The sequence below is a fragment of the Arachis duranensis genome, unplaced genomic scaffold (genome assembly GCF_000817695.3).
Source record: "Arachis duranensis cultivar V14167 unplaced genomic scaffold, aradu.V14167.gnm2.J7QH unplaced_Scaffold_232192, whole genome shotgun sequence".
NCBI classification, from domain to species: domain Eukaryota; kingdom Viridiplantae; phylum Streptophyta; class Magnoliopsida; order Fabales; family Fabaceae; genus Arachis; species Arachis duranensis.
This window is the reverse complement of record NW_026264848.1, coordinates 1-10207: the sequence shown is the minus strand read 5'-3', so window position 1 is coordinate 10207 and position 10207 is coordinate 1. Positions and strand designations below refer to the sequence as shown.

At 47.6% G+C, this 10207-nt stretch overlaps 2 protein-coding genes and 1 pseudogene across 2 annotated transcripts; all 3 read right to left on the bottom strand.

Annotated features, from left to right (window-relative positions):
• Nucleotides 1-52: 52 nt before the first annotated feature.
• LOC127744042 (NADH-ubiquinone oxidoreductase chain 4-like) lies at nucleotides 53-3657 on the bottom strand (the record flags this gene model as incomplete). The annotated part of the gene is made up of 2 exons (XM_052256295.1): nucleotides 53-965; nucleotides 3168-3657. Coding segments are annotated over 2 exons (579 nt in total), but the record flags the coding sequence as incomplete, so codon positions are not given.
• On the bottom strand, nucleotides 3657-7652 carry LOC127744040 (NADH-ubiquinone oxidoreductase chain 4-like; annotated as a pseudogene).
• An 11-nt stretch (nucleotides 7653-7663) lies between these two features.
• On the bottom strand, nucleotides 7664-9789 carry LOC127744041 (NADH-ubiquinone oxidoreductase chain 4-like). The gene has a single exon (XM_052256294.1). The coding sequence runs from the start codon at nucleotides 8965-8967 to the stop codon at nucleotides 8440-8442; it is 528 nt and encodes a 175-aa protein (XP_052112254.1). The 5' UTR covers nucleotides 8968-9789; the 3' UTR covers nucleotides 7664-8439.
• Between the last annotated feature and the right edge of the window lie 418 nt (nucleotides 9790-10207).

Sequence of the window (10207 nt, the reverse complement as noted above, 5' to 3'; positions counted from 1 at the left end):
GAGGTACAACAAGGCCATTTCTGTCCACCGCCCTTCTCACGGAGCCGTACGTGGACGTTACCGCTCATACAGCTCCCAGCCGGCAAGCAGTTAGCCTCCCTCTACAAAGAATGGAAGTATGGATGAATCGACATAAAAAAAATAGAGGAATTTTCTTTTTCTTTTCAGCAATAACATGATAAGAGCATCCCTTTCACAAAAACCTACAGGTCCCCCCCCTATCCTGCCTGCCACTTCAGCATCTTGTGATCTTTGAGAAGATCATTACGAGCCCTCTCCTAGAATGTTTTTGTAGATTCCGAAAATTCCATGGTGGATCAGGATGAGTATGTCCTGGATTCCCGGATTCATTCTCATCCTGGAGCTTCCGCTCTCCTCCGGGGAGGGGTTTTTATAGATAGAGAGGTGAGTCGAGGGTAGCCCCCGCTTGACCGATTTATCGGAATCAGAGGAGGTTTGAAGACGCTCGACCCAAACAAGCAACGGCTTCTAAAGTAAAGGAAGGGGGCGCGCTAGCGCTTTACTAATAGAATATCAAGTAAAGGGGACTTTATCATGATCTTAAGAATTTACAACCCTCTTTACTGAGCGAGACTCTACCCAGATCTAAAGAATTCGCCAAAGAGCCTTTTCTTCTTACTAGGAGAGTCAGCAAGCTACCGGAAGCGATCTGGCTCCCCCTTTTAATTTCCAATTCCTTCTTTTCGTTCTACTTAGGTGGAGCAATCCGAACTCTCGACAGAATATAAAAGAGCGTCTTCGAACCTGTGTAGACACCTCAACGAACTCATGCGGACACTCCTCAGCCCGAGCCGAGGACAATCTCTCAAAAATACACATAAGTTGACCCGTTTTTCTTTTCTTTGCTGATTCCTCTCAATTCAATTTGCCATGTTGCACTAAGTTACTTACGTATGTATGCATGCGGTCCGGGAACACTTTGGGGTGAACACCCATCCGAACAAGTAGGGTCAATAGTTCAGCATTTAGGCCGTAACATTTAGCAACAAAAAAATCTTTTACCCAACAAGTGCTCTCCGAACCAAGCTAGATAGTCTCCTATCACTAGGCTCACCAACCGACCTGGACTTTTATTCTGATTATCCCTACCGGATATCAAAACCATAAGGATTGTTTCCAGCCATGAGTTCCCATATTACATAAGCGTTCTTGGGTGGGCTGGGCCATTCCATCAAATCTTTGAGAAGGGGCCCAGCCCAATCTCTTGATGGTCGGCGTGGCGATAGGCTTCGCTTCTACGACAGCCTCCCCAGCCGTTGCAAAGACTGAGCGAGAACGGTAAGGGGCGCACAAAGAATGTCGTTGCGCGGGGATGCGATTAGCCAAGCTGGGGCAAACTAAGCCGTCCGGCCCCCTACCGGATTAGGAATGCGAAGGCCTTTCCTTCGAAAGGAGACCGGGGAAATAAAGAGCTATGCTATTGACCGACCCTTTCGTAGTGACTTCGAATCAAGAGTCCTATCCTTTCTTTTTTATCATTTTGTTTGAGGCGGGCCGAATATAGAATGATATGCAGAAATACGGCAAGAGTTCCAAACCTTTTTTTTGGTGATTGACCAAACAAAGAGGCCTAGATCTATGCCCCTTAATGAATCGAATGGTCCTTCGACCCCTTCATTTGATTCCGACGGCCGACATAGATCTCATGAGACCTGCCCACTATTACTACGAATAAAGCCCTGCCTTTTTCCTTCGCTACTAGGAGAGTAAGCTACTTTTATTAGCGCCGGACCTTGAGTCGAATTGATCGTGTCATGTGCAACGTCCATCAATGATGGTTCATTAATGTCCATTGATTTAGACTCCTTCCCCCTTCCCAACTACGAATAAGATCGAGAGGAGCCCGAAAGCCCCAAAAAACCAAGAACGAAAACGGAAGCCTTTCGATTCACTCCCCATTCTCTCTTAAATAAAGCTCGCCCTCGAGCCCTATTCAACGGGCAGGTCTTTCCCTGTTGTTCTGTTCCCGCCACGAGAAAGACGCACAGAAGAGGTATGCCCAGCGTGCGGAGGATCCATTGAGAGTGTGTCTGTTGTCTCGGTAGGGAACTTTACGAGATTTCCCCTATTGTATTGAATCAATAAAAAAAAATAGGTCAGTGCTACGGCCCTCTATTGTTTGATCCAATATTGACCGGGGACGAGCCCCGACTTCCATAGGTCCTTGGTTTGACCCCCCGTAGTGGTCCTTGCTTTTAATAAAGCGGAGCGGGGCCAATTTCTCGTACTTGCTCAGTGTGCCCCCTTTCGTCGAGTGCCCCGCCCGGTTCACTGGGCTGTTGGCCTACCAAGCACTTGCCCGCTGCTCCTGCCGCCCGCCAAGCGGGCGGAGCGCTCGTTATCCTTACTGTTTTCTATGCCGGGGGCCCTCCCATTGCTCTAGCCATAAGCTATGGCAGCTCCAGCTCGAAACCACGGGGGCCCGCCCTGCGAGGCCAGAGTGGGCTCAGCGGTCAGCCCCCATTCGAATTACGTTAGGGGGTCTTTCGCTTTTGCCTGATCTAGAGAGATACTACGAGTCCTCCGTCCCAGATTCCATCGCCGCGGCCATCTGGTTCACCGGTACTACCAAAGAGTCTCATGCTTACGTTACTACTGTTACTGAAGGTTTTCTTATCTTGGACCACGAAGACCCCGGTCGGTCGTGCTTCTGGTTTCCACTCCCATCATCATATTGATGATAAATCTCCTCGCGCTCTGCCATAAGAACTTGGAGTCCGTATCATGGTGAAGGTAAGGTAACGCTGTGATTCTTGCTCAAAAAACAGACCGAACGCGTTCGAGTTATTGGCTCATCCAACCCGGCAGCATTCATGAGTAGCTCGTTCAACTGTCCCTCGGAGACACGGTCGAGAAGTACCATGCATGGTTGCCCCCCTTCCTTTCTTGCTCTCGGTCCCACCCAGCAAGATACGGCTCAGCCAAAAAACGTGAGCGCCCCTGCGCGAGCCTTATTTTATTAGTCAAGCCAAGCTTTTGCTCCCTAAAGACTAAAGAAATTGATAAAAAAAAGGGGGACTTCTGCAACGGGCTATACCACCCAAACCAACTGAGGGAAGTCGCATCCGCCCCATCGCAAGCACCTACAATGTCATGATCACATTGGTTTACCTTTTATTCTTTGGTAGTTCAACGGACGGTCGCCCCTCCAACAAGAAAAGGTATAAATATGGAAACTTCTCTGCCATTTGGATCGGAGAATTTATTTAGGAAATCGGGTTTTAAATTTCCAGAAACCACACGATTATATAGCCAAAGGGAATACGCCGCGCCTAAAATCATCCCAAGCGCTGCTAATGTGGCTACTAAGCTATTTCTTTGGAAAGCTCCTACTGAGATGGGAAATTCCCCGATAAAGCTGCTAGTACCAGGTGAACTCATATTGGCCAAAGTGGAAGAGAAGGAAATGGTAGAGAGATTCGGCATGGTGCTCACTAAACCTCCGTAATATCTAACGAGTCGAGTCTTATGTCGGTCATATAGAACACCAACACATAGAAAAAGGGCTGAAGGAACCAGTCCATGACTTAACATCGGTGGAATGCTACCTCCAATTCCCTGTATGTTCGATAGAGCCAAAGATTCCCCCCCCACTGATCGGAGTACGCCGATTACCCCCCGAACCGTACAAGATAGTTACCGCCTATCATACGGCTTTCTAACTTCACTTTTTTTCTGGTCGTTCCGCTCTGTCGATCGATGGTAGTATAAGAGATCTGATCTGTAAACCCCCGAAATGATTTACATAATGGTTCCTGCTTTCTAACCAGAGTTAGCATTTATCCCCCCGGGTCATACTTACTTGAGTATCACATCGTAGACCCCCGCCCCAACTAACTCTATCTTCCTTATCAGTGAACCGGAGATAGTGCATAGGTACTTTTCAATGCAGCGGGGACGAGACGACGTGACATACTACGATCACGTACAGGAGTGCTGCCCTTCGGCTCGGCAATATGGAACCTCTCAACTGCTCCCGTTCCTTTATGAGGTCCTATCGGGATAGGTAGGCCCAGCCCAAGCCTTTCCCCTCCCCCCTGCTTAGCGTTCCACTTGTGATCCTGGATGCTGTGGAGGATTTGAAAAAAGCGCCGGAAAGTTCCCCCTCCCCCTCCATAAGAACCTTTTTCTCTTTCCCCCTCGAGAAAGAGAAAGAAGAGAAGAAAGGGTTGATTATCTTCTTAAATGTGAACGGCCCTATCTTGTCTTGCATCGAAAGGTTTTTCGTGCTATACACCACGTTGAGAAAGGACCAGCCTCCTATGTACCGTACCATTTTTTTACCCCGAGAGGGAGGTCCTCCTTATGATGCTATGGACGGCTGTCCGAAGTGCAAGGGGTAAACTCGGACGAGGATAGGATTGTGCGCGCCGGGCCCTCCCTTCGGGTGTCATATTTTGGCCGAGTTTACCGTACCTCTGGCCCTTATGTTACGCGACCGTAATCTTTTTTTACGTCCCACCGCTGTTACGCCAGAAATAAAAGGTTCCACACGAGCTCCCGTTCTGCGGCGTGGTGGCAGGACCGATAGGAGATTGGCTCCGGGTGTAGATAGGGTAAAATCCGCAGGAGTCATGCAAATACATAGGCCCCTTCCCCTCTCTTTTAGATGAATGGGGTGGTTTATAACGTTCCGATCTACGGTCCCTCGGAGCGAGGGGTTAGGCAGGTAGTATGGGCCCTCTGAAAGCCAGCTATGTGTTGTGCGGCTCCCGCGAAGCGAATGAAGGGAAGCTCGAAGAGCTTACGCTTACTCTCAGCCTCTTTGATTGGTAGGCGGGCGGCTAAGCCCCCTACTTTAGATTCCATTCAGAAGGGTAATTTTCTGTTGTCGTGACGCTTTGCTTTGGTTAGGCCGACTACTAGACTACTAGAGGTTACTTCTAGCTTCTATAGGGGCCTTTCCACTTTGGTGTAGTTTTAGTTTGTATTGGTACTGAATGAACATATCAAACAAAGGCGAGCAGTATAAGCCCTTCTCCGGCCTGGGAAAAGCTGCGAACTCTAGAAGCGTTGGCGTTGTTCACCTTTTGACACGAACACTCTTCCGTTCTCAGCGTAAACCCGCCTTAGAGATTGAACGGCAATAAGATAAGTCGACGTTCAATCTAAGACAGCGCTGATGGCTTGTAGTGAACAGCCCCCTTATTTACCAACCGAAAGCAGCCTTTGGTACTTAACTTAAGTGGTTAAGGTTTGGAACCCAACCCTTGCTACTATGATAGAAAGCCGTTTGCTTGTTGCCAAACCCTTCGCCTTTCTTTCTTTAGTTTTGAATCAAAGTAGGTCGCGACTGTTGTATTTATGTTTAGTAGGTCGAGGGAAGCTACCGCTTATACGTCTGCTTCCTCGTCTTGCTTCTGGCAAAGCTTTTGATCTGATCCAACTGAAATCCCGCATATCTGCAGCGCTCAATATGCGGCTACGGCTAGGCGATCATATCGTGCCATAAAACAATTTGATATGTCTAGAGAGATCCCCTAGATATACAGATAGAATGGATGTTCATGGATAGACATACATTCCATTGATTCTTAGTTTTGGGGCTGAAAAAGCTCGTCGATCCAAATGAATCATTCTTGTGGTCTCTCTTCGCCCCCGCCCCGAAACTGATCCACAGCACAGCGCCCATTCGCTTCGCGCGCGGGAAGGCAACGAAGTTCAGTTCATGAGACCGCGGCGGAGTGGGGCAGCCGCGACACGAAGTTCCTTACCTTAGCTGGATCTCGCTGGTGCCACCTAAACGGTAAGTAGGCGACGGATGTGTGACGTTTGGAGTTGTCGTTCGTGCACCTGTCCCCAATGGAAGAATGAGTGATCCGTTCCCCTGCGGATCATGGCCTTACCACTCGGTCCCCGATGGCCTGCGGGGGATTCGGTATAGCAGCTTACGTTATGTTGCGCTGCGCGTTCCTGCTGGACACGTGTTAGCTGTAGGAAGTATGGTTCCGAAAGTGACTTCGGTTCGCCAGTTCAGGCTCAACTCCTCGCTTTACGTTATAGGACCTACACTACAGGTCGGGCCGGGGCTCTGCGCTCTTTCTTTCTGTGTGGGACGATGCCGGGGAGAGAAGGGAATGCGTCGAGGCGGCGAACAGCAACAACACAACTACATTTTTTCTTTGCCCTCCATCCATGAGATGAGCCCAGTGCATTGGACCGATGGATAGGAGAACTGAGCTGGCCTAAAGCTTGGGCGCTCTACGTACGATGCGATGTAGACTCCATCAGATATCTTTCAGATGGATCAAGAAAAGTTTTCTTATCAATAGATAGAAATAGGAGATTTCCCCTTATTATTTTTATTTTATTGATGGATTCCCTCTATTTCTTTCGATCTATCAGAACGGATCAGGCTATCTATCTATCAATCGATTTGAAAATAGCACGTTCATCTCGCTTTTCGTTCATTTCCGCCACGCCAACATAGCTTCAAATAATAAGAAGCAGGCGAAGCAGCTAGAAGCGCTCGCTTCTAGCCCTTGAATTCTTATTCACGAATGAATTGGGAAAGCCAACACAAAGATTCGATTCTGACTTCGTAGAGCCGGTGCTGCTGTTGCCTGCGCGTAGGGTGTCCCCCACTCCCGTCCCGGGGCGCTAAGGGGCTGAAGTTTTTGAAACAGACGGCAATGTTTTGCTGACGCCTTGAATCAAGCTTTTGTTGCGACATGCTATGTTTTCTCCCCCATTGCTAGTAGGTTGATGGGTCGCACGCCCGGCACACATGTTTTGGCCTTGTCTTGTGTGTCCATAACTAAAAATAGGTGACCTAACGGCCGCCGCCCGACTAAACATACCAATAGTCACCAGATTCATATGGGCTACTGAGGAGTAAGCAATGATCTTCTTAAGATCGATCTGTCTTGAAGTGGTCAAGGAAGTATATATTATAGCAATCGCGCTTGGAGTATAAATGAAAGGAGTGGAACAAAGTGTTGCTTCGGGAAACATGGGTATTGAAAATCTTAAAAACCCGTGGGTTCCCAATTTTGAAGGAATTCCTGCCAAGATGACGGATCCTGCCGTAGGCGCCTCTACATGAGCTTCGGGTAACCAAATATGAACTGGTACCATAGGCACTTTGACGGCGAAAGCGGCGAAAGAAGCAATCCATAGAAAGATTTGGCGCCGCTCACTAAATTCTGTGGTTAATGATATTTGTAAATCGGCGGTCCCTGTTTGGAAAAGAATCAACAGAATAGCTAATAGCATAAAAACAGATCCAAGTAAAGTATAAAGGAAAAACTGATATGCTGCCTTGATCTTTCTTTGTCTCGAGCCCCATACCCCTATAATAATGGTAGAGTAAGGGGTGGCCCCAAAGCGGAATTTAGCGGTGGTGGTTGGTCGAAGCTCCAGTAGGTAGCCACTCCCTTCTCAGGGAACCGTACGTGAGACTTCCGCATCATACGGCTCCGCCCCGAGCTTCCGTCGTCGGCCCTTGTCATTAGACCACTATCTATGCATGTATATTAAGCCTGGACTCTCGAATCTTTTGCTTCTCGGGTGGCGGCGAACAATGCAGCTTGCGTTGCGGGCCCGCATTTTGTATTGAAGAGGGGCCCGGCCCACTTCTCGCCCGAAAGAACCGCTCACTAGCTAGCCGGACTAGTGGGGGCCCTATCTGGAGACATGCGGTTCAAATGGGTTTTTTCCAATTTATCCTGGCCGGAACTTGTATGCAGCACTTATACGAAGGTGCATGCATAAAGGTTTGGAACTCTTTTCTTATCTGAATCTTAAAGACAGGACCTATTCTCGTCTCGAACCCTCTACCGAGCTTAACCCTGCCCGCATTTCCTTTTTTTTTGAAGGGGGCCAAAGAAATGTCTCCGCCTGCTGCCAACAGTCTTTCTTCGGAATTCTACTGAACGGGTCGATCCTCCCGTTTGTTTTAGCAACTTCTCCTAAGGTCTCCTCACCAAGAGCTCCCCGGCGACGACAGAGGAACCAACCCGCCCGCTGTGGCGGGGCGGCTTTTTTTTCACAATAAGACCTGGACGATTATCCCTACCCTCGGTAGCTTACGAGTTTACGTCCATCCCTGGTTGGGTACAGTTTCCTTTCGATTTCTCCCTTGTAGCCGTTACCCGAATTCGCGCAAGTGTGTCCACACCCCCCAAACTGACTTGACGAGGAATCCATTCTCGCGAACAAACACAACCCCTACACACACCTAGGAGCTCCCCTTCCTGCATATCCATACAAGACCCGAGTAGGCGGGTCGAGGTCCTACGAGGTAACCACTACTCGGAGTACCCTCCCAAAAGGAAAAAGATGTGTCTGTCGGGTTCGGTTCGTCTTAGTTGGGTTGGGCGGGTTCGACCAGAAATGCTATGCTTACGCACAAGACTACCCCTCTTCCCGAAAGCTTCGCGGGGACTACTTTACGACGGACGACCGCCCGTAGGGGGTTTACTGCACAAGGCCCCTGCAGAGGAAAAGCTTTATCCCAGCGAAAAGAAGATGCTCAGCTCCGCACAACATAGGGATTAGCACGCTTTCGGGAAGAACATAGAATAGTAGAGGATCCAGCATGCGGAACACGGCGATCATTAGAAATTCACGAATTAGAGATGCTGTAATATACTCTTTACCATAACTTCTCATACCAGACCAACCCACTAAAATACAAATAGGGATCAGAAATGTGGTCAATATCACGAAGAAAAAAGAGAGACCGTCTATACCCAAATAAAAATTGATGTTTTCATAAGGAAGCCATCGAAGGCTTTCCACAAATTGAGATTTGGCCGTAGAAGGATCGAATTGTATCCGAGGAACAGGGGAATACAAAAAAGTAATAAGAGAGGCACACAGACCAATCAATCGTATCGGTCGTATTCTTGAATTTGGAATGAAAATAGGAATAATGCTTCCTAGCACGGGACACAGAATAGGACCACTTAGATCAGAATAGCATTCACAGAAATGTTCTAACATAGAGTAGAATCGAACATTGAAGAGATTAGTTAACAACAGTAAAAAGATGGGCGCCTAATTCCAATACTATAGGGGTCTATCAGTACAAGTCAGCTGAACACCGTGATTGATGAGTGGGTAGGTGGGTTAGGTGCGCCTCTCGTCCAGTGGGAAGTATTGAGGCGAGTCTCCTCCCCCCTTCCTTTTTCTACTTTTCCTCTCTCCTTTTGCTTGTGCTTCTACCCGGGCTTTTCATTTTTATAGATTTATATATAGAGACCCGAGGAAATTTTTATAAGATTCATTGCTCGATTTTGCATGCTCTGCTCCCAAAATGCGGATCGAGGGCAGATCCGGGTTGGTCCGGAAAGTCATGGGAGAGGCGGGCTAAGTAAAAGAAAAGAATTTTATATTCTAAATGGAGCTATGCCGACTTACGTACGTCTCGTTGACCAAACGATCAGGTATACCACGCCACGTATAATCCCCTCTTTCTATAGAGGAGAGAGAAAGAAAAAGAAAAGATATAGCGATCGTACCGTATTGTTCGTTTCTACTTTACGTTATTTTCCTCGGTTTTTTACATTACATAAGGCCTTGGAGGGCTTACTTAGCGCAAGCGCTAAGGATCTAATCAGAGTCAAACTTGGATTAAAAAAAACACACACACATTTTTTTCAAAAAGTCTCAAAGTCCTCGTTGAGAGTCGCTCTGCGAGACGTCCAGTAGTCTCTGACTTGGTCTTCGAATCGTATCAGCCCGTTCCCAGCTTCAAGAGATGGTATGAAAGCACGCAATTATATATAATATAATATAAAAGATGCTTCTCCTTCTGTAGTAAGGAAGACCTTATGACTATCAAGCATCCGATTTCGTTTTCTATTGAGTTAGGAAATGCAACAGGTCTACTAACATCAAAGAGAAGGGTTGGACTCATCGATGGTAGGAAAAGCTGAGATAGCTGTATCCGAAATATCATACATAAGATGATCTTACTCTGATCAGACCGAGGCGAAGACAGACAGAGAAGGTGGTTATCCTATTTTTATGATATCTTACCCCGGCATATAATAAGGCTTATGCTACTTCTTTAGCAAAGTTGCCGTATACACACTAGAAAGAGTTGGCGAAAGCCAGGGATTCCAATCTTGAAAGCATTAATTCTATTAAGCAACGGGCAAAGAAAGAATGTTTGAGCTGAGACGGATAGATTGAGAATGTCTTAGAAGAGAGATGATAAGCCCCTTCTTCCTATGAGGGG